Raw genomic sequence first — 23718 nt, 5'->3', positions numbered from 1 at the left:
ACACACACACACACACACACACACACACACACACACACACACACACATTGACATTTGCGCTGTCTGCTGACATGCATTTAGCCATGCTTTCGAACTCTCTACCTCACATACGTACACACTCTGACATGCAGGCATGTGACTGGAAGCATACACACACACACACACACACACACACACACACACACACACACACACACACACACACACACACACACACACACACACACACACACATATATTAGCACACAGTCATACTCCAGAGAGGACTCAGCTTACACACATACTCACACAGACTCATACATTTGTGTACTCATCCAGATTTTGTCAAGGATAGAGATTAAGAGCTGTAGAGAGAGAGAGTGTGTGTGTGGTGGTGTTGCTCATAAAAACTCAACTTGACTTGATTTGAATTGTCGTTGAATTGAGCTGAATTGAATTGAGAGAGATGGAGAGAGGGTATGGGATGGAGAGAGGGTATGGGATGGACAGAGGGTATGGGATGGAGAGAGAGGGAGACGGAGATGGAACATGCTGCTAAGAATGCTGAAAAGAAAAGGCAAAAAACAGAGGGAGAGAGAGAGAGAGAATAAAGAACAGAGAGAATAAAGAACAGAGAGAATGAAAAACAAGGCTTCAGAGAGCCATGAGGAAAAAAAAGAGTGATGGAGAAAGTGAGAGTGGTGAACGAGAGAACGAGAAAGAGAGTGAGTGAATATGTGGAAATGACAGTGAGACAGTGTGAGAGAGAGACAGAGAGAGAAAAGAGAGAGAGAGAGATTGTGAGCGAGTGAATAAGAATGAGTGAAGGAGAGAGAGAGAGACAGACGGAGAGCTGTAGTGTGTGAAACAGGAGGCCGTCCCCAAGTCCCCACCAGTGACTTTACAGCCGCAGCATAACTGCGGTCGGGAGCAAGAGTTCACGCTCGGGGGTCAAGGCCTGCGTTTCATCTACACTGCCCCCCCACCCTCCTGACATGACATGCACACTTCATTAAACTCATAAATTTTATAGAGTTTAGCATGTAATTAAGGAACGAGAGGGGTGTGTGTGTGTGTGTGTGGTGGCATGTGTGTGTGTGTGTGTGTGTGTGTGTGTGTGTAGGGTGGGGTGGGTGGGGTGGGGGTTCAACACGACCTGAACAGAAGCCAGAAGCTGAGGGGTTTACTGGCTGCCTGCAAACAACAGTGAAACCGCAAAGGCCCATCAGACAGGCAGACAGACTGGAGGGGTGTGTTTTAATAAGTGTGTTTTTGTTTTGGAGGCACACTGCACTGTTGCGTCTCCTGCTCTCTGTTCAGGCTTGGTATGGAAGGGGCGCAAGAGGCTATAGATGTGCTCTGTGAAGGCGAATAGTCACCCTTTCTGCTTGTGTGTGTGTGTGTGTGTGTGTGTGTGTGTGTGTGTGTGTGTGTGTGTGTGTGTGTGTGTGTGTGTGTGTGTGTGTGTGTGTATGTGTGTCCTAACATCTGTGCGATGATTGTTCTCCCAGCATGCTAGCTGACGACCTGAAACTCAGCAGTGATGAGGATGATGATGACAAGGTAAGACGTTTTTCTCCCTATTTTGAAAAAAAAGTATTTTCCTCGTGAGATTCTCTACAAGTCTTTTTGTGTTTTTCCATCTTCCATCTGTCTGTATGGAAGTTTGTTTGTCATTTTCTCCGTCTGTGAGCTAGGATCACGACACAGACTGGCAGAATACACAGAGAGGGATATGATGGGTTGGTTGACAGGAGCGCTTCCAAGCAGCGGATGTCCAAATAAGAGAATGTGAGAGGGAGAGACAGAAAAAGAGAAAGAGAGAGAGAGAGTGAGAGAGAGAGAGAGGGAAAGAGAGAGAGAGAATATTTCTGTCTGTCTATCTATCTGTCTGTGGTTACACAGACACAGACACAGAGAACCCTTTTCTCAGAATGTACTGGGCAAGATTTCTAGTGTGGTTGAAAGAAATATATGGGGTGTCTGGCCATAATAGATATTAACAAGGATATGAAAAGGATAATAGCTCTTCAATAAGAGAGTGGGGGAGGATAGATGAGAGTGAGAGAGTGTGTGTGCGTGTATGAGAGAGAGTGTGTGTGCATGCGTGTGAGAGTGTGTGTGCATGTGTGTGTGTGTTAGAGGGCGGAGGGCTATATAGCGTGTGGCTATAGGGGCAGTGATAAACTGGCAGTGTGCGCTGAAGGAGCTCTTTGTGCCTCTTTCAGTGGACCCACATCCTTTGCTATCTTATATCCAGACACACACACACACACACACACACATGTACACACGTACGCGCACACACACAAACACACACGTGTGTGCTTTACAGACACACATCAGCACACATAAACTATAACGGTTTGACACGTGAACATATAAGCTCTCACACACACACACACACATATGCATACAGGCCACATACTACACAAACTCATATTTCACATGCAGTTGAAAAGAGCTTCATTTACACACACACACACACAAAAATACACAAAACACACACACACATTCACACAAGCATAGTTCTACCCCTACCTCACGTGCTTCCTTAGAGCCACACTGTCCTCACCTCTTGCGTGACCTAGTTCTTGGAAAGAGGCGGCGCGGCAGCGACAGCAATGGCGGCCTCTCATTTTTCATTTAGGGCTCTGCTCCCAAGCTAATGACATGCCTGATTAGGCCCATTACATTCAGCCTTGCTCTGCCACCGCCAGCCAGACTATATGCTCATGCTGTATGTGTGTGTGTGTGTGTGTGTGTGTGTGTGTGTGTGTGTGTGTGTGTGTGTGTGTGTGTGTGTGTGTGTGTGTGTGTGTGGGGTGGGTGGTGGGGTGGGTGTGTGTGTGTATACATAAAAGCCAGGTGTTTGCAGCTGTGCAGCTTGACTCTGTGTTTGTTTGTTTGTTTGTGTGTGTGTGTATGTGTGTGTGTACATAAGAGCTCAGTGTGTATGTGTGTGTTGTGTTGGTGAAGTTAGTGAAATGCACAAGGGTAAAAGGGTAAAAGTAAATGAAAGGGGCAATAATGTCCATGGATTCATTACCTACTTGGCTCTGTCTGTGTTTTTCCAGTGTATAACTTGTCTGTGTGTTTTTGTGCAGCATATGTGTGTGTGTGTGTGTGTGTGTGTGTGTGTATGTGTGTGTGTGTATATATGTGTGCATAAGAGCTGAGTGTGCTGTGTGTTTCTGTCTTCCTCTTGTCCATATTGAGATAATTAGACTAGACTAGAGTCTGCATGAGTCAGCCCATCAGAATTCTCAAATAAGAAGCACCAGGCACATAGTATATATGCGTGTGTGTCTATGTGGGCCTGTGCGCTTGTGTGTGTCTGTGTGTGTGTGTGTGTGTGTGTGTGTGTGTGTGTGTGTGTGTGTGTATGTGTGTGTGTGTGTGTGTGTGTGTGTGTGTGTGTCTGTCTCTGTGTCTGTGTCTGTGTCTGTGAGTATCTTATACGTGTATATATCATCCAGTATGCAGCATAGCATAGGAAACACCACTCCAGACTCCCCGGCCCATTATCCCATCAGCTGTGCAGCCTGACCGGTGAGTCAGTGCGGAGCGGGGGCCGGTGAGTCAATTCTCCTCCTCTCCTCCCAGTCGGTGGGAGAGAGAGAAAGAGAGGGGGCGAGGAGAATTGAAGAGCAGGGGGATCAGGGGGCTGCCGGGAGGTCAGCAGGCCACTGAGGATCTTATCACAGAGACAACGGTGGAGTGGCTGAGATTCTGTCTTTTTCACTATCCCCTCCAGGGCCACCAGCAGACAACATCCTGGACTGATAATAGCCGGTAAGTGTGTGTTTGTGTGTGTGTGTGTGTGTGTGTGTGTGTGTGTGTGTGTGTGTGTGTGTGTGTGTGTGTGTGTCTTTCGAGGTAGCATTGCAGAGGTCAGTCAGTGTGGAATGTGACAGCTGGATGGCAAGCCGTCCCATGTTTCTTTTGGCCTTTCAACGTGCACCCACCCACACTAACACACACACCCACACAAACACACACACACACACACACAGACACACACACACACACGTCATTCACTGGTCTCACACACACATCCCCCATATGTTTGTGTGTGCAGGACAGTTTTGTGGTTATCTTACTGTCTGGCTGACTGTCTGAAAAAAGCGTGTATGCAAGTAATGTGTGCAAGTAAGTGTGTGTGTAGGTGTTTAAGGTGCTTTTGGTTACCTTGTCTGTGTCTATACATATGTGTCTGTGTGTGTGTCAGTGTGCACACATGAATGCATGCTTGTGTGTGTGTATATGTGTGTGTGTTTTTGTGTGTGTGTGTGTTTGACCATAGTGTCAAATTTCAGAAAGATGAGTCTTCAGAGGAGTGTTTTCCTGTGTGTCAGGGTATGTGTGTGTGTGTGTGTGTGTGTTTGTGCTCTCCGCATGAGTCTGTGTGAGAGCGTGTAAGCTGAATCCTCTCTTTTGTGTGTGTTTTTGTGTGTGTATCGTGTGTGGACGTGTATGTGTGTGTGGATGTGTACATGCAACAAATGTGTATGCGTGTGCCCCCTTACATGCTTGTGTGTGTGTGTGTGTGTGTGTGTGTATGTCTGTCTCTCTCTCTCTCTCTCTCTCTCTCTCTCTCTCTCTCTCTCTCTCTCTCTCTCTCTCTCTCTCTGCACGCACGTGTGTGTACCCCCATGTGTGTTCACTGACAGGTTGTCCGGACAGCCGCAGCAGCAGCAGCAGCAGCAGCACACACACACACACTCACGCGCACACACACACACACATGGCGGGAGGGTGAGACATTCCAGCCCAGGCTCGTCCGGCTCCGATTCCTCCAGCGAGTCGGACGACAGCACCAGCGGAGGCGGCAGCCAGCGCTCACGCAGCCCCAGCCCAGAGATTCTCTCCCAGCCTGGGACACCCAGCGCCAGCAGGCCCCTCGCCTACGCCAAGGAGGTAATATACAGCCGGCCATGTGCGGGCTATTTAAAGCACGGGGCGCTTGCCGCTGCCGGCTTTACCGTCCCACACGCCACTCGTGGCTCTGTGTGTTCTCTGTCCACTTGTCATGGGTTTCACGGAGGAGTGAGTTGGGCTTTGGGTATGTTTTGTCATGTTTTGGCTGTTTTGGCATGGTTTTGGCTGTTTTGGCATGGTTTTGGCTGTTTTGGCTGGTTTGGCTGTTTTGGTTTTTATTGTTCATGTATTCCTTTCACCCTTTTCTGTACTCCCTGTCTCTCTTTGAAACACTCTTTCTTTTTTTTTTTCTCCCTCTCTCTCTCAGTCTATCTTTTTGCAATCTTTTCCCCTCTCTCCTCAGCTCTCTTTGCTCTCCCTGGAGTTGTTTTTGTCTTGGGGTGGTGGTGGTGTGGGCAGAGGTAGTCTGTGGGGGGCAGGTGAGGTGGGGGGGGGGGGGGGCACCACTGGGTGGGGTAGAGGCCCTGAGGAATGCAAGTGAAAGGAGGAAAGGAGTGGGGGAGCAGTATGCGGAAACAGAGGAGAGAGAGAGAGAGAGAGAAAGAAAGAGAGAGAAGGTAGTTCCAAGCCTCTCTGAGAATTAGAGCTTGGGTGTCATGTCAACATGGGCAGTCCCGGCGAGCTAACTGGCCTCGGACGTAATAAGGGGCCTTTTCCACACAAGGATACCCACACCTGCCCCCCACCCCTCCCCACCTCTTCCCCTATCCACCCTCTTTGAGCATATTGGTTTTATCCTCCCTTATCAGTCTCATAGTACAGGAGCTATGGCAACGGAAGGTGAATGTTCCAGAAGAAGCTAAACTGGACTTAAGCCGTTTGCCCTTTTGAAAGAAATTATAATTGAATATTTTTTTTTTTTTTTGCTGGGTGTCCTGTTTTCATTTCTGCCCAGCTGAACTGCAGAGCATAATGGTCCCTTATGTCATTGTGGAGGGGGAGGGGAAGCCAGGTCAAGCCTCACGGAGAGAAACAGAGAAACAGAGAGAGAGAGAGAGAGAGAGAAGGCTAGACCTGCTTGACTCTTGGCTATGAAAGAAGGTGACTGTGTGACATAGGGCACGCCATTACTTAGCATGCAGTATATCAGGAGCCTATAGAGAAGGTGGTGGGGGGGGGGGGGGTGTGTGTGTGTGTGTGTGTGTGTGTGTGTGTGTGTGTGTGTGTGTGTGTGTGTGTGTGTGTGTCTGTGTCCAGACGCGCGTGTGTGTGTGTGTGTGTGCGTGTGCATTTCTGCTGAGGGGTAACACCATGTGTTTTTCATCTGTGTGTAGCCCTGGAGTGTCTCTCAGGAGGAAGGCTTGGAAACAGCACAGAGTTCCAGGTAGAGAGAGAGAGAGAGGGAGAGAGAAAGTAGGGGGTGATCGAGAGATCGAGAAAGAGAGAGAGAGAGAGTGAGACCGGGTGAAGGAAAGAAGGAGGAAGGGAGAGAGTGAGAGAGAGGAGGAGGAGGAGGGAGAGTAGCAGGGAGAGAGGGAGCGAGGGCACAAGAGATGCAGTGTCTTCTCTGGAAAGAGCGAGCGAGCGAGCGAGATGGGGAGAGAGAGGGGAGGAGAGGAGAGAAGGAGAGCAGAAAAGGAGGAGGAGGGGAGCAGTGGGGTGGGGGACTGTTTGAGTAGAGGTTTAAATTAGCGCTGCTGGTCAGCTACCAGAAAGAGAAGCCTGGAAGGACAGCCTGCTCTCCTGCCTGCCTGCCTGCCTGTGGATGTGTGTGTGAGTCCGACAGTATGTAAGTAAGTCAGCACTAAACTAATTCCTCGAGGCTGAGCAGAACTACGTGTCATACTTTTGAAGTGACGGAAGGGGGGGGGGGAGGGGGTTTTTTACACCACATCTTTGTCATCAAGCAAGCAGGTATCAGAGGTGATTTAGTGATTTGTACTCTGACTTGGCATAGAGTGGACTAGAGAAGTGTGTGTGTGTGTGTGTGTGTGTCTTGTGTAAAAGTGCTTGGACGGGAGGGCCATCTGTGCTCTGGAAGAGTGTGCTGTAGAGAGCGTGAGATTGCTGTAAAAAGTTGGATTTCGGAGCTGAGTTTTTGGAGGGTGGGGGCGGTGGAGCTGGAAAGGTGGGGGTTTGTGTGGTTTTTAGTGCAGCTACAGAGGTAGACAGGTCCAGTTGCAGTTGGTGCGTGCATATGTGTGTGTGTGTGTGTTTTGTGTGTTTGTGTGTTGTGTGTGTGTGTGTGTGTGTGTGTGTGTGTGTGTGTGTGTGTGCACATGCTGGGTTGGATTCCCAGAAATCTTCCATCTGTCTCTCTCTCTTTCTTCACTCCCTCACTTTCTCTCGGACACTTCAGAGTTTCTTCTTCTGAGGGCTTGCTCCATTCATCTCGCTGCAGCTCAGTAAATATGTTCTTTTGCTCTCTTCCTCTTTTCTCTCAGTCAGAGCGTAAATTACACTGTTCTGTCAGCAGCGAAATATTTGCCTGTGACCTCTCCTGCCATTTCGTAACCTGAGCCCCTGAAGTTGGGGTGGTTTGTTATGTCCATTGCAAGGCTTATTTATTTTGAGATTTTGTGTAGCTGTTGGGAATTGCATGGCTAATTTCCTGTAGCTCTTGCTTATGGTTGTTTAGTGGAATCACACCTGTTAAAAATGCTGGACTCATTAGACCAACTCAATATGAGCATCTATACCTTCCGTTATATATACATATATATATAATATTAATATTATTCCGTTATATATACATATATATATATATATTATTCTATATATATTATATATTATTCATGCATTGAAGATCACCTGTCCTCTTTACATTGGTCTTATCTCAGTTTTATTTGATGGATATTTGACATGATTTTTATCAGCGTCATTAGTGACTGCTGTACACAAGTCAGCCCTTGCCAATAGGAGTGTCCTTTCTTTGGGATTATTAAACTGCCAAAGTTTTAGAGCACCGTTTGAACCAGTTTCACAGAGAAATTACTCTTTTCTTTGTCTCTTCTCTCTCTTCTTCTCCTTTTCTCTTTTCTTTCTGCCTTTCTTTTTGTTGTCTCTCTCTTATTGCTTCATCCTTCAGACGGCCAACCCGTCCGATACCCAGTGGCATCTGGACAAGTGGCTGGAGAAGGTCCAGCGGAAGCGAGACTCCACAGAACGCGACCCGGGCAGGAGAGGAGCCGCCGCCACAGGTCGCCACAGATCCCCCGTGTCGGACTCCGAGCGCGGGCCTTCCCCGGCCAGATCGTGGGGACAAGACTACAGCCCAGGCCAGAGCCCCGCTCCCAGCCCCAAGTTCGACTACAGCCCCAGGCACAGCCCTCAGGCCAGCCCAGTCTACAGCCCGTGCCCTAGTCCAGGTCGCCACAGCCCGCCTGCTCCCCCCAGCCCTGTGCCCAGCGAGTGTCTAAGCCCCAGTCCCATTCGCACGCACGTCCCTCCCAGGAGCCCCAGTCCGACTCTCCCCCCTGCCTGTCCACTGACCTCGGGGCCTGGGCAGTATCCTCCCCAGCCTCCCACCCAGGCCCACCAGCAGGAGCTCCAGATTCACAGGCCCCCTGTTCAAACCTCCAGCCCTGTTCACAAGCCCAGGATCCGGCCCTGGGTTCCCCCCCTGCAGCAGCAGCAACATCATCCACCAGCTGATCCCACCAGTAACAGGTCCCGGATCAGCCCCAGCAACCAGCTGCATTCTCATCAGGGCTCCACCGACACCAACACCTCCACAACCACCATCACATCCATTGCCACCAAAGCCTCGCATAAGCACTTTGCGAAGGCTAAGGACCAGGGTGCGGAAGTCGGGACGAACCGTAGGCCCAGCCCTGCTCCACACAGCAGCAGTTGCAGCCCCAGGATTCAGGGTCCTCAGGCCAGCATCAGAGCCAGTTCTGGGGAGAAGGTCAGAGCCAAGCATTCAACCTCGACGGAGAGGGGTCACAGACAGAGCGATCACAAAGCACCCAGCGACAGGAGCCATAACAGTCACAGGTCTGGTGATCCTGTCTACCAGAAAGTCAGTGAAAATAGCCACAAAACTGCCGGTGAGCATAGCCACAAAGCTAATGCTAGCGAGCTAAGTCAGAAATTGAGTGAACATAGCCAAAGTTTAGCGACCATAGCCAAAGATTTAGCGACCATAGCCAAAAATTTAGCGAGCAAACCCACAAGTCTAGCGATCGCATTCAGAAATCCAGCAACCCTACCCACAAACCCAACGACCACAACCACAGACCCAACGACCACAACCACAAAACCAGCGATCGTAATCATAAGCTCGGCGATCCCAAGTTAAGCCACAGCTACAGGACCGAACACAACCCCAAACACCCGTCCCACCCTCGCTCTGTACCGGGGTCAAGCCGCAGCCCCACCACTAAATCCAAGCACTCGTCATCGTCCTCTGCGGAGCGCAGCGTCAAGACCCACACTAGTGGTAGGACCGGCTCCGGCTCCAGGCCTGCACCTGAGCCTGCTTCCTCTGCCCACCGCTTGGCACCCCAGCATTGCCCAAGCCCCAGCGTCAAGCCAGAGGCCAAGGGCAGGGAGGTGCCGGTGCCTCTTAAAGCAGCCAGTACTAGAGGCGCAGGGAGGGAGGCCAGGCACAGAGACAGGGAGCAGGAGGTGGCCAGGTCGTGGAGAGGCTCGTCCAGGGCACCACCAGCCCCACCAGCAGCAGCAGCAGCAGGAGGCTGTGAAGGGACGGAGGAGGCTGGCGGAGGAGCAGCTATTGAGACGCCGCTGGGTCCAGAGCTCGGAGGAGGAGGAGGAGGAGGAGGAGGAGGTGAGGGAGAGGGAGAGGGAGAGGGAAGAAGAGAGGAGGGGGGTAGAGTGGGAGGAAGAGGAGGAGCAGGGCGAGGAAGAGGGACAGGCAGAGGAGCAGCGGGAGCAGGAGAGAAGGAGGCGGCTGAGGCAGGAGGAGGAGGAAGGAGGGGAGCGGGAGAGGAAGAGGAGGAGGAGGAGAGGAGAAGGAGGAGGGGAGCACAACGGCGAATGGCTGGCCGTGCAGCCCAAGCAGAGACCGCACACCAATAGTGCCCACCGACGACACCCCAATCACCAACACCCGCCGCCCAATCAGGACGAAGGCTTCGCTGAGGAGCCGGACCAGAGGAAGAAGACGAAGAGGAGGAGGGAGAGTGAGGAAGAGTCCCAAACGCACCAACAGGACGCCGTCGGACGCTGCTCTCCTCCACCGCCGCACTCGCCCACTCCCGTCATCCTGTCCTCAGCGTCTTCCTCGTCCTCTTCATCCTCCTCTTCCTCCTCCACGTCCTCTTCTTCGGACTCGGAAGCCGAGCTCGCTGCTCCGCCAGTTGGGAACGTCACCAAGGTCCGCGCGGACTCTACGTCGCGGCAACGTGCCGCGGCCAAAAGGGGGCGCCACCGGGGGGCAGGCCGAACCTCAGGCGAGCAGCGGCCCGCCGTGGTCCACCCCGGCAGGCCGAGCGCCGACGTCCCGGTCGAGGGGCCTCAGAGTCGAGGCCAGCATAAACTCTACACCCTGGTTCCGTTCGGACGCACCGAGAAAAGCTCCTCGGTCTCCAGCCGCGGCCTGAAGAACCTTCTGGTGAGGATCGACCTCTCGCTCCTCTCCAGGGTTCCGAGCACCACAGCAGCGACAGCAGCAGCGGTGGCGGTGGAGGACGCTCCACAGCGGAGAACCTCCTCATCCTCATCCTCATCTTCCTCGTCTGCTAAAGCCAAAGACAAAGCTGCCATGAGGCACCTGTACCACCCTGAGCAGGAGCCCGGAGACAGCAGAAGGAAGCGCAAGGTAACATCAGCTACCCCACAGAGACACACTGGGGTCCATAGGTATGTTTACACTTGGGCTTGAAATGCATCTCGGGCAATCAGATCACAAGTGGACGGTAAATACAAAAATGAGCAACTATCGAGATGCATTGTGATCCTTTTGTCCATATGGGACACATTTGACCACATATCTTTTGTAGTTTAATTGCTAATGTGTCCTTTAGTGTGGTGGCTAATGTGTCCTGCAAGGCATCAGCACCATCGAGATTTCTAATGGATGTGACATTCCTATGTAACAAAATCCAATGATAGGTAGTCAGCGATGTCACTGCCTGCACACCTTGGATACATGTGTCCACAGTGATGTCTCACTTGTCCACTTGTGATCAGATAGCCTAAGACACATTTTTAAACCAAGTATAAACACACCCTGTGGCTCTTGTGTTTCTTGTACAAGGAGCCTTGGTGATTACCTTTTCAACTGTTGTCACCTTTCCTCTTTTTGTGACCCACTGCCACCCATTCAATTTAGTGAATCTCAGTGGTGGGTCACAGGTTACACGTTTACCCTCAGTCTGTCCTTCATTGGTTGTCCATCTTTTTTATTGCTATGCTGCCTATCTTGCCATTTGGAAAGACTGCACTTAGTGTGTGTGTGTGTGTGTGTGTGTGTGTGTGTGTGTGTGTGACCCAACACAAGCTCAGTATTCAAAAGCCGGCCCCTTAACAGCCATAGGTTTGTAATTAAATAACGACTGACTCTGGTGTGTGTGTGTGTGTGTGTGTGTGTGCGGCGTGCGTGTGTGAATGCTTTTGGTCTGGTGTCAGGCTGAAAATGGAGTTGGCCACAGGGACAGCAAGAAGAGCCACTCACACAGTGACCCCCCCTCGGCCCCCCCTCCCAGCGCAGCCAGCCGAGACCACATGGTCCCGTCGTACCACAGCTACAGAGCCAACGGGTGAGAAACTACAGCCCTCTGACTTGGCACTCCGTGTGCATTGATGAGTGAAATATTTCACACTGTGTTTATTTAATGTAATATACACTAGGATGCACCCAAGATTATAATAGATTCTGCAGATATTATAGACCCTTTCAACAAGGTAAACAAAAACAATGCTTGAACGTTCTATTTGGGCCCCAATCTACTTCCTCTGCATTAAGATAACATTATGGAATGTTAAAAAGGAAGTCTTGTGGGGCCAACTATGATGCTGATAATGGAACTCTCTTGAAAGGGTCCATACTCGTGCTCTTCAGAGACATGCAGTTATATGCTTTCTTTGGTGAAATAGGAAATTAATCATGGTTTTATGTAGATGGCATGTAATCAGCCAGTCACTGTGAAGAACAGCAGAAACACTTCGATGTCTCCCTCCTCCCATATCTATCCATTTTCTCTCTACATCCCTCTCTCTTTCCCTCTCTTCAGCATTTGTTCTTCCTCTCTCCCTCCTCTCTTCCTGGTTCACCCCTGGTCTACTGAGCAGTGCATTTATTTTATGTTGCAGCTTAAGTAAAAAACAATACAATGCACAGGAAGTGTAAATTAAGGGTGCATTTTCTAAGCTACTACTCTGCCTACCCTCTACCTCTAGCTGCAGAGTCATGCCACTGGAGAGATGGTTCTGTTGTCCATCAGTATCATACTCTCCTGTATACATGAACTTCTGTCAAGTTTAGTAAACATCATCATATTCACTGAATGTGACAATCCGTCACGGTGAATCTGAAGTAGTAGACCTGTTGTGCTGCTGTCGGGCTGTCCACTGTTGGTGATGGTATTAGTTAAGACTAAGTTCAATTCAGTCTTCCCAGCCTCTATATATGCCGAGTTAGTCAGAGCTGCTGAGAACACCACCTTGAGTTTCTCTGTAATCTCTTCCACAAAATCCACTACTTGTGACTGCCAGTCTCTTCTTTATGACTGTCAGCTCTGCCTCTTGTGTTGCATTGTGTTCCAACTTCATATCCTCTACCTCAGTCTCACTGTTAGTCAGACTTTTCTCTTGAGATCCAGCTTTCCTTGATTAGATTAATCACTTCAGTCTTTAAAGTGGTCAGGTGTCTGTGTTGTGCTGCAGTGTTCAGTCTTCCACGTGTTCCATGTCAGTCCCAGTGTGGCTGCCTGTCTCTAAATAACAGCCCTCAGATCAGCTGTCTGTGCTGCAGTTTCCTCCCTCAGATTTACCACTTCAGTTTGAGTGATAGCCATCCTGGTCTTCTCAGCTGTCCGCTTTGTCTCTTGGAAGCCTCCATTTTGTGCCTCTCAGTTTTAGTGTTCTGTACGGTAGTTTGTGTGACAGCCAGCTGCACTTTCAGCTCACTGAGTTCCCTGGACGCAGGAGAGACCTCCAGCTGGGGAGTTACTGCAGCAGCAGCCCCAGGGCCTTCTCTCTTCCTCTGTCTGAACTTCAGTCTGGGTGCTCCAAGCCTGAACTCCACACAAGGAGAACAGCAGCACCTGCAGTGTGACTGCAACCCTCCTCTTTACCACCCCCCATCTGTCTAGCACACACACACAGTAGTAGTAGTAGCAGTAGTAGCAGTAGTAGCAGTAGTAGCAGTAGAGATTGTAGTAGCAGTAGCAGTAGTAGTAGTAGTAGTAGCAGTAGTAGTAGTAGCAGTAGTAGTAGTTGTAGCAGTAGTGTAGTAGTAGTAGTAGTAGTAGCAGTAGTAGTAGCAGTAGTAGTGATAGTGTAGTAGCAGTAGTAGCAGTGTAGTAGTGTTAGTAGTAGTAGTAGTAGTAGTAGCAGTACTAGTGTTAGCAGTAGTAGTAGCAGTAGTAGTAGTAGTAGTAGCTAAGTGACCTGTAGCGGCAGTAGTGGTAGTGGTAGCAGTGTAGTAGTAGTAGTAGTAGAGATTGTAGTAGCAGTAGTAGTAGTAGTAGTAGAGATTGTAGTAGCAGAACGGTTGTAGAAACAATAGCATCAGCAGTAGTAGTTGTAGTAGTAGTTGCTCAGTTGGACAGGAGGGGCTTACAGGGAAAGGAGGGGCTTACAGGGAAACTTTGGTTGTTGTTGTTGTTTTTTTTTTTCAGCTGAGCCACACTGTGAGAAAAACTAGAGACAGTTTTGAGTTAGAACACTCGTATGGACCAAGAATTCACGTTTAAGTAAACTGCACGACCACGGACAGTCTTTTAATGTTATGATAAGTAACGGGATCTGTGAACACGGAAAGGGGCCCGCACAGAGATACACCTGTGTCTGTTGACCTCAATCGCTGTAGAGAACTGTAGAACACAACTGTTTCTCCAGTCAGTGGTCTAATAGCACCTCATTCAGTGTCTGTAGTCAATTATTACAGCAGAAGTCACACAAGATTTTTGAAGAAGTCTATTTGTAAGTAAATAGTAAGGTCCAGGTGTCTAACTGATTAGGGCAACTTGAATGAATGTCTGACAACTTGGATAGGATCCCTACAGCAATTGCTGATCATACTGTATTTTTGAAAAAAAAATTGCCTTCTGTCTCTCGTTGATTGTGTAAACAGGTACTCAGAGGATTACCTGGACTCTCAGAAAAGGCCTCTCTCCCCCCTCTCCCCTCTTTCGGACACTCCAGAGCCAGCCAAGGCCTCCATAAAAGCCCAGGACAGTGACCAGTACTACCCAGACATGACAAGCCATAAAGGCCAGGTGAGATCCAGCCACATTCGCCAGGCAAGACCAGTAAATGTAGTGAAATAGGAACATTCAAAGAGGAAAATCAGGAAGTGTGTTGGTGTGAAAGAGGTGTGGTTCCTCAAAAGGTTATCACAATTTGTGACCTGTGTCAAGTTTAGGCAAGTTTATTAATATTGCACATTTTATATGACAAGCATAGACTCAATGTACAATTATATGACAAACATTTAACAAGATAAAAATGTATATAAAAATAAATAAGATAAAAAATATACAAGAAGGTATTACAGTAAAAGGAAATAAGAAAAGCTATTTATTTGGTTATTGTTTTAAAAAGGTATGAGGAGGGGTAGGTCTACCTTTCACAGCAAAATCTTTCACACACTGAAAATGAATGACTCTGCACATGTGGCGTGTTGCAGATGCACAGGACCCAGCCCAAGATGGAGACGGAGTGTGTGGGAGTGTCTGGTCACCCTCAAGGCTCCTGTGAGACCTGGCCCTCTGGGGTCAACCCAGCCCTCCGCCACAGAGGAACTGTGCCCTATACTGATGTGTAAGAGGCTGTTTCAAGTCATACTCGTCTGTTTGTGTCTGTGTGTGAGATATGTGAGTGGTTGTGTGCGTGTGTGTGTGTGTGTGTGTGTGTGTGTGTGTGTGTGTGTGTGTGTGTGTCTGTGTCTGTGTCTGTGGCTGTGGCTGTGGCTATGTCTGTGTATGTGTATGTGTGTGTCTACAGTGTGTAGTGCTTCTGTACTCATGAGTGTATATGTGTGCGTGCTATGCATGTGTGTTGATGTTCCTCTGGTCATGCATGTGTGTGTGTGTGTGTGTGTGTGTGTGTGTGTGTGTGTGTGTGTGTGTGTGTGTGTGTGTGTGTGTGTGTGTGCTGTGGCTATGGCTGTGGCTGTGGCTGTAGCTGTGTCTGTGTGTATTGGTGTGTTTGCTTGTTTGTGTGTCTGATGCCTGACTTTGTTTCTCCATAGCTCTCAGCATGCTGAATACTACATGCATGAGGCCAAGAGGATGAAGCACAGAGCTGATGCCATGGTGAGAGCTGCTCACAGCACAACACAGCACAGCCTGGCCAAACCTAACACAACACAAACACAACACAACCTAACTAACCTAACACAACACAACACAACACTAACAACACAACCTAACCAACACAACACAACACAGCACAGCACAGCACAGCACAGCACAACACAACACAACACAACACTTCCTGTTCAACTGGGAGAGGCCAAGATCACCTAGGCTGTGTGTTCAGTTCAAATTCAAAGTTGCTTTATTAGCATGACTGTTGGGATATACATTGTTGCCAATCTAGGAACAATAAGGAAAACAGAAGAAGAATATAGCAAAAATATTCAAGAAAATACTAAGTAAGAAATAGTGCAAGATGTAGTGCAATGTTCACCTGTAGACCTCTTCATATAATTAGATTGTTCTTAATTGGCATGGTGGAATGTGCCAGGAGCTGCCTGCAACAACAGCGGCGTTCGGTGAGCAGTGAGGGTTTAGGTGCCTTGCTCAAGGGCACTTCAGCCACGCCTACTGGTCGGGGTTGGTGGTAGTGTAGTGGTTAAGGAGCTGGGCTAGCGTGCAGTAGCCTGAAAGTTGTCGGTTCAATTCCCGGCTTCCACTGTTGTGCCCTTGAGCAATGTAAGTCACTTTGGTCAAGAAGTGTCTGCTAAATGTAATGTAATGTTCGAATCGGCAACCTTCTGGTAACAAGTCCGAAGCGCTAACCAGTAGGCCATGGCTGCCTAAAGGGGTGTCTTTCCCAAAAGTTGTTAATGTTGTTAGCAACTACAGAGGCAGTGACACAAACAAACAAACTCTGCCATATTTGGTTCATACTTAGATGGTGTAGACAAAAAATGTTCTGTCATATTTGGCAACGCACACAAAATAAATGTTCACAAATCTTACGTTTCGTCGCAGTTGATGGTATGGCTGATGGACTTCTCTTAAAATATTTCCAAGTCTACATGTTGTTAATAGTCTTGGCTGGGTGGAAATGTTGTCGAGGCTTTGCCTTAGAACTATCAGTTGATGGAAGGGACGGGTGAAGTTGACCACTTTTTTGTCAGCTGTTTTGAACTGCTCGGATATCGGCCTTGATCAGCTAAATTATAAAACTAAACTAAGCTATAGTGCATATTGTCACCGTAACAATGTTAGACAAAATGAACAAGGCTTACGGGCTTACCTGATTTATGGCTGACATCACCTCTAGCTCCAGCTGTTCATCAGACACAATGTTTTTTCTGCGGAGATCATTATCTTTACAAAATCTTCGCACTGTCATTATGGAATGATGTGGGGCTCCGGCATCTGCTAATGTGGCTGCTATTTCGGCATGGGTTTTCCCATCTCGAAATAATTCCTTTATGTAATTTTCATAGCCATTAACAGACATTTTTTCACACTCCAGAATATTTCAGTCATCTCCTAGGCGACCGACCATTGTTTCATTATCCCGTTTTGGATTTGAGAAACAGAAACAGACACTGACAGTTCAGGTTTTTCTGTTTTGGTTTTTTCATTTTTTCCATTTTGGTTTTAAAACAGAAAAAAACCACACCATTTTTTGTTTTTTCTGTTTTGGTTTAAAAACCGAATAATGAATGAACGAACCATACACGGATTCACTCCCTCTCTCTCTCTCTGTTTGTGTTTTTGGGGGTTGTATGATTGCTTATCTGTGTGTATCTGTGTTTCTGTGGTCTATGTGTGTGTCTACATGCATATGTGTGTGTGTGTGTGTGTGTGTGTGCGTGTGTGTGCATCTCCTCTGGGTGCAGGTGGAAAAGCTGGGCAAGGCAGTGAACTATGTGGACGCTGCGCTGTCTTTCATGGAGTGTGGCAAAGCCATGGAGGAAGGACCACTAGAGTCCAAGTCTCCTTATGCCATGTACGCTGAGACAGTGGATCTCATACGGTGAGACAATCTCTCTCTCTCTCTCTCTCTCTCTCTCTCTCTCTCTCTCTCTCTCTCTCTCTCTCTCTCTCTCACACACACACACACATATACACATGCACACACACCTACACCCACAGACACAAGCACACACACATGCACATGCGATGCACACGGACTTTTCCACACATTCACAGACACACACATACACAAGCATTCGTCAACCTTTACTTCAACAGTAGCCTACGTCGCATTCAATTCAAATTGAAATTCAAAGAACTATATTTTGTCCTTTAGGAACTTCACATGTGGAGGAGCAGCACACACAAACGAACACGCACACACACATGTGCGCACACACACACACACACACACACACACACACACACACACACACACACATTTGGACCTTAACACAGGGGAATATTCACAGATCCAAACATTGAAGGAAGTAAGTTACACACTTAGGCAGGTCTGATCAAACACAGAATGCATTGTGCTATTTTCATTCTGAACTGCATGATTATGGGTAAACATGGCATTGTCGCTTCCAGATGGATAAACTACCTATTATTGCAGAAATGGAGCAGTACTTTGCAAGTTTTTTTGCAATTGGCTTGCTTAGTCCACACAGTTGCAGTCCGCGTAAGACAAGTTTGTGCACATGCCCAAGACTCCCAAAAACAAGAATGATAATTTTGCAATGAAACCCCATATTTATGATGTTGTCAGCAAGTGGCTGATATTTCAGCAGCTTGGAGTTAAAACAAGTGTCCATGTACAAATCAAAAGAACATCCTATTTCAACAATAGTCACATTCTTAGTATTGTAATCTATATTTGTGATATCTAGGATATTAGGAATATTAGAGAAAGTGACATTGTTGGTGTTTTCGTCATTGAACCAGTCCATTTGTACAGTGTGGTGCTTGTATATTTTTGCCGTTCCCTCCTGTACTTTTTTGATGCTTTGTGACACTAAGTCCACCAGTCTATCATGCCTTGCTATGTAAAGTCCTTTATAAAAACTGCATCCATTCAGGACATGTGCAGTGGTCTCATTAACATAGTTAGTGGAGTGAAGAATGCAGTCTGGTTTGTAGTTGGATGGGTACCACGTAGCCAGGTTTGATCTTGTTGGGAGGACTTGAAGGTGCGATTTGATGGTAAACGTGAGAATATCCTTGCCAAGAGTGGGGTTTGAAAATATTGTGTGGGACAGGGAGTGATTTGCAAATGGTAGAAGCGCCAGTTTTCCCTGTAGCCTGAGGCTTGTCCAGTGTTGTGCGCTATGTGAGCGCTTCATTTTGAGAATTTCTGCCCTCGCACCTGTTGTTGACATCTCGAACTGCGTGTCGCTTACTTTGTAGGTTGCGCGCGTGTAAATGAGCGGATCGGTAATGATGTTATCCAGTTCAACTGTTCCGCTGTCCGGTCTGGCCCACTTCAGGTGTATCCCAATCCGATGGCAGAGATAATTTAAGTCAAGCCAGTCCGACCTCACACTGAATCCAGCGGCTTTGATGTCCAGTTTGCCATTGTCCTTCAACTTAAAGCCAAGGAACTGTGCATCATCCTCCTGATCCGCCTCTAGATGTTGGATAAGAGACGCACGAGCCATCTGTTTCACCGCTGGATCGCTGTTATTCAACATGTTAAGCAGGTGGCTGGTTCTAGTGGCAGTGTATATCCACTCGATGTTAAGCAGGTGGCTGGTTCTAGTGGCAGTGTATATCCACTCGATGTTAAGCAGGTGGCTGGTTCTAGTGGCAGTGTATATCCACTCGATGTTAGGGATGCCTAGACCTCCATCCTTCCTGGGCTGAAAGATAATGTCCCGGGATGAGTGCGTGTTCAGCCCAAGCCACATCCTTACCAGTCCCACCGTTTAGTGCTGTCAGTATGTTTTGTTGAATATGGATATTTGCAAATAAATGCTGAATTTTAGCCAGGGCTATTTCTCTTATAGCATGAATTTTCATAATGATGGGTAAGGGGCAGGAGTTGATGAGGTCCAGTCTGTTGCAGTAGTCGCTGGTGAGCTCTTTGATTTACTCATCCCAGTTACCTTCTATATTGAATTTATGGCCGAGGTATGTGTACGTTTCACGGTGTGAATAAACACGTATTGGTTGCTGTTCCAATGTAAATGTAGGCGGTTTGTCTGTTTTTGAGGAGTACCAGCGGTTTCCTCCGCTGCGTCTTTCATAAAAGACGGCACATTTCGTCTGCTTCACCTCCAATTTCGACCACTGCAAGAATGTCTCTGAGCTGTTAAGCATCTCATGAATTACGCGCTCATCTCTGGACGCAATTTGCACATCATCTGCGTACCCTTAGACTGGAAGTGGTGATCGCACTCCTTCAGGCTCTAACCACTTCAGCCAGTTGTTGATGGCCAGTATAAGCATATAATATATACACACACACACACACACACAGCCCACATTAGATATGCATTTACACACACACACACACACACACAGACACACACTCACATGTGCTCACACAAACACATCTATGCACACACACACACACACACACACACACACACACACATATACATATATATAACCTCACATTTAGTTAGATCTCACATTTTATGTGTTCCATGTGTTATGTCCATAGGTATGCCATGAGGTTGAAGAACCACTCTGGCCCAGGTGCAACTCAGGAGGACAAGCAGCTGGCTGTACTTTGGTAAGCCCTGCATTGCTTGTCATATTACACCTAGTCCATTACTAGGATCGCACATCATACCTTAACACTTACAACACTAAAACTGAATACACAAGAGACAGTACTCTGGCAAGCATAGCGCTGACTCACTGTTAGCCTCGGAGAGCCAAAGTATATTTGACATGCTTGTGAAACTATTGGTGTAAAAACGAAAGGCAATACTTTAAATCTTAGTCGTAGTATGTTATTCCGAGCTCTGCTTGCTGAATGTGTTTTGTTACATGTACGTTACACATCCCTCTTTGATGTTCCTCTTCCTCTCCTGTGGATTTGCATGTTTCCACGTGTCATAACGACACTTATGACAATGTTTGTGTACCTTTTGGTGTGTATGTGTGTGTGTGTGTGTGTGTGTGTGAAACCTCCAGTTTCCGTTGCCTTGCTCTCCTGTACTGGCAGATGTTTAGACTAAAGAAGGACCACGCCTGAAATACTCTAAAGCTTTGCTCGACTACTTCAAGGTATGTTGTCCACACACAATGTCAAAAGCATAATCTGCATGCTCAGTGGTCCAACCTAACATCTAAAGAAAAACTAATTCTGGCATATTTACATGGTGTTTTTTACACCATGTTCATTAATATGCATGGTCCCTATCAAATAAACCAATAAATAAATAAATAAATAAACCCTTTATCCTTCCTTCCAACAGAGTTCTCCCAAGGTCCCTCACAACCCATCCGCAGGAAGCGATTCTGTAAAGTAAGCACTCCTCATAATTATTCAACAACATTAAATCACTGAAAACTGTGTATGTCAGACATTTTAAATGACTTTTTCTTCTGTGTGTGTGTGTGTGTGTGTGTGCACGACTCATATAGGGGCTCTATGCTTCCCTCCCCAACTCGAGCCCCTCTGGGAAGCCATGCTGGCAGCTCCACCTCCCCGTTCGTCACCATTCCCCAGCGCATCCACCAGATGGCAGCAAACCATCTCAACATCACCAACAGTGTGCTGTACAGCTACGAGTACTGGGAAGTGGCCGACAGCCTGGCCAAGGAAAACAAGGGTGAGCCCCTTCAGCCAGTGGGGGGTTGGAGTGTAGAATCACACCATACTTCAACTGCCCTGTCAGAAAAACAACCCTTTGTCTTTAAACACAGTGACAGTTAGAGCTCAGTCAGGAGAGACTTACTTGACCGGGGGGTTGGGGGTTTTATGCTGGAGAATGTACAGTCAGTTCACTAATGAAATATTGGTCATGTTTACTTGATTTACAGTAAGTAAGCAATTTACAGCTGGCTCTGATTCTTTTGTAATTGTCTAACGCACAGAGAAGCGTCCCCATTTGCTAGTGGCCATCAGATTTGTTCATCTTTAAAATGTATATGCTTGTATTTGATTCCTAGTCTGACATTTTGTTATTGTTCTTTTTTTTTTTTTTCTCTCCCTCTCTCTCTTCCTGTCTACCCACTCCCAACCTATCTACAGAGTTCTTCAACTACCTGAACAATCTCACTGGCCCCTTGACTCTTCACAGCAGTATGGCCCACATTGTTCAGTACACTCGCCAAGGACTACAGTGGATACGCATCAGTGCTAACCTGTCCTAGCATCCCATCCCCTCTCTCTCTCTTTCTCTCTCTCTCTCTCAGTCCAAGAATTCTGCCTTGAGGATGCCCAAGAACTATGTCTTTAATCCAAATGATACATGCCAAATGATACATCAGACACAGACAGGGAAGAGTCTTTGGAGTCTGTCCCACAGGCCAGCCTGAGACTGTGCTTCACAGCCAAAAACATTTTTTTTTATTATTATCCTTCTCTCGTTCCAAAACAACGGTCTTTGCCTCTGTCTAATCTGCACTTATCACCAAAGGGCTCCTTGCATCCTATGAAGTCTATGAGGCCAGTCCTTAAACCTCGTTGTTTCAACGTCTGTAATCTGTCAGAATTTGGAGCCCAGGCCAGAGCTCCTTGCCAAAGCATGTCCCTGTGTGGACTCCCTCTCTCTCTCGTCTCTCTCATGCATTTGCTCAAAAACGCCTAAATCAGGATCACACTGCTTAAGTCACACACTCCACTGCCCGCCCAGTCAACCAAGGGGCCCTCACAAGGAACTGTTGCCTTTTCTGGATCCCTTTAGCATCTGAGGGCAAAATAGCACTGTGTATTACACGCCTAACTAATTTTCAGGGATTACTGTTTACTGTTCTCAAAGTGTGAGGAGGAAAAGGGACTGGATGTTTATGACTACAGCGCCTCCCTCAAAGTAAGACGGCGGAACGTCATTTGAGCTGCATGGTAAAGCAGCCGTTTCCTTGTTGAAGAACAGGGCACCAGGAAGAAGCCAGCTGTTCCTAATGTAGCCCTGTACAGAGGCTATAAACTGCAAGGATGCCATTTTTATTTGACTGTGTCCAATGCTTTGCCAAATGTGCCACATATTGTTTGTAAACATGTGGTGAAAACTTATACAATGTGAGGATATTCATGTGTAAGGATGTCTCTTTCTTCTACATGTGGTGTGGCATATGTTTGTTGTTAACACACTCCTGTCGTTGCCTGTGGAAAGAGGAAATTAGGATTATGCACACAGTGCTCTGAAGTAACCTAACAGTCACACCCGGTGGTTTCCAATCCAAGTGCAGTTATCAATAAGACAATGAGAAGTTTGAATGTGAATAATTTGGTTTTGTTTTCTACATCTTTGATTTTTGTACACGTTTTTGTTGTGCAATATGTCGGGTTTTGTATTTGTCAAGACAAATAAAATGTCACAGATTGTCTGTAGCTACATTTGGTATTTTCTTCTTGAGTAGTCAGCATATTGATTTGTTTTTCCATCTATGCAAAGACTATTTATAGTATTGTAATACGTTATTAAAAGTTTTTTTTTTCAACAGAGGCGTTGTTATGTGATTTTTCGTGTTCCCTGACATTTCCGTGTAGGTCTATCTAAATCAGTAAGGGTTGTTTTGCCTCACAGTCACTAAACTAGATTACGTGTCAAATGCTCTCTGAAGACAGGGTATTGACCAGAGATATACGGCTCTGGTATTGACGGTGTAAGTCTGCCTCCTAGTGGATGGCTGCAGCATGGGCACCGTGTTTACATCACATGACGCATTGGTAGGCTACAGTCAGACAGTAGGCCAAAGGGAAAAGTCCAAAACGTGGCAGCAGTCGTCGCTATCTAGCCTAGGCCTACAGCAAGTTGATATTCACATTAAATGTGGAGTCTGAATAATTATCACATATTAGTTACCTAGGTTAGACCTATTCATTAGCACTTGAATAAGTATATATGCTACATAAAAAAACATAGCCTACAACCATCATATCATAGGCTATTTTGTATTTTAATAATGCAGTGGTGCATTATAAATAAAAGAAAGATTATTTAGGTGTGCTCTGTAGTTGTTATCTTTAAAATGTGCGACTACTATTTGTTGACCACTATTTGTTGACTGTGGGGTAGGTCCCCTTGAGTTCATTTGATAGGCCAACGCATTTACACAGGCAGACACAAGTGTATGTGTTTCATGCGATTGGTTCAAAATCCAGTATGTCATTGCAGTCTTTGATGTGATTGGTCTCCCGAAAGTCAATTGGCCAATTGAATGTCGTCTGCCAGCCTTCTCAGTCGACCGCTCAGTAGGCTCGCCTCTGTACTTTGCAAGGACTAGTGAACACATCGAGGCGTAGCTCAGTCGTTGGTTGGGACAGTGGACTGACTAGATATTCGGCGACAAGCGTGTAAACCAAGGGAAAGCTTGCGATTTTGGCGCTTGCATCGGTCGTGATGGCTTCTGGAGCTGAGAGACCCGAGGCCGGAGACAGCGAACAAGA

At 47.3% G+C, this 23718-nt stretch overlaps 2 protein-coding genes across 2 annotated transcripts in view; both read left to right on the top strand.

Moving 5' to 3' along the window:
- aff3 (AF4/FMR2 family, member 3) overlaps window positions 1-22659 on the top strand; it is a 36487-nt gene extending 13828 nt beyond the window's left edge. Inside the window, 17 exon segments of the mRNA XM_048238426.1 lie at window positions 1491-1542; window positions 3737-3774; window positions 4719-4899; window positions 7949-9154; window positions 9185-9620; window positions 9711-10645; window positions 11455-11585; window positions 14123-14267; window positions 14678-14811; window positions 15242-15305; window positions 17072-17208; window positions 19816-19887; window positions 20295-20347; window positions 20350-20387; window positions 20579-20628; window positions 20748-20935; window positions 21358-22659. Coding sequence (XP_048094383.1) covers window positions 1491-1542; window positions 3737-3774; window positions 4719-4899; window positions 7949-9154; window positions 9185-9620; window positions 9711-10645; window positions 11455-11585; window positions 14123-14267; window positions 14678-14811; window positions 15242-15305; window positions 17072-17208; window positions 19816-19887; window positions 20295-20347; window positions 20350-20387; window positions 20579-20628; window positions 20748-20935; window positions 21358-21479 — 3982 coding nt within the window. The 3' untranslated portion in view covers window positions 21480-22659.
- An 875-nt stretch (window positions 22660-23534) lies between these two features.
- The window catches only part of mphosph8 (M-phase phosphoprotein 8), a 19329-nt gene continuing 19145 nt past the window's right edge, over window positions 23535-23718 (top strand). The window contains 1 exon segment of the mRNA XM_048238337.1: window positions 23535-23718. This exon segment is cut by the window's right edge and continues 55 nt beyond it. Within this exon segment, the coding sequence (XP_048094294.1) occupies window positions 23672-23718 (47 nt within the window). The 5' untranslated portion in view covers window positions 23535-23671.

The sequence above is a fragment of the Alosa alosa genome, chromosome 3 (assembly GCF_017589495.1).
Source record: "Alosa alosa isolate M-15738 ecotype Scorff River chromosome 3, AALO_Geno_1.1, whole genome shotgun sequence".
NCBI lineage: Eukaryota > Metazoa > Chordata > Actinopteri > Clupeiformes > Clupeidae > Alosa > Alosa alosa.
The sequence above is the reverse complement of the archived record's forward strand: the minus strand, read 5'-3'. Positions and strand labels throughout refer to the sequence as shown.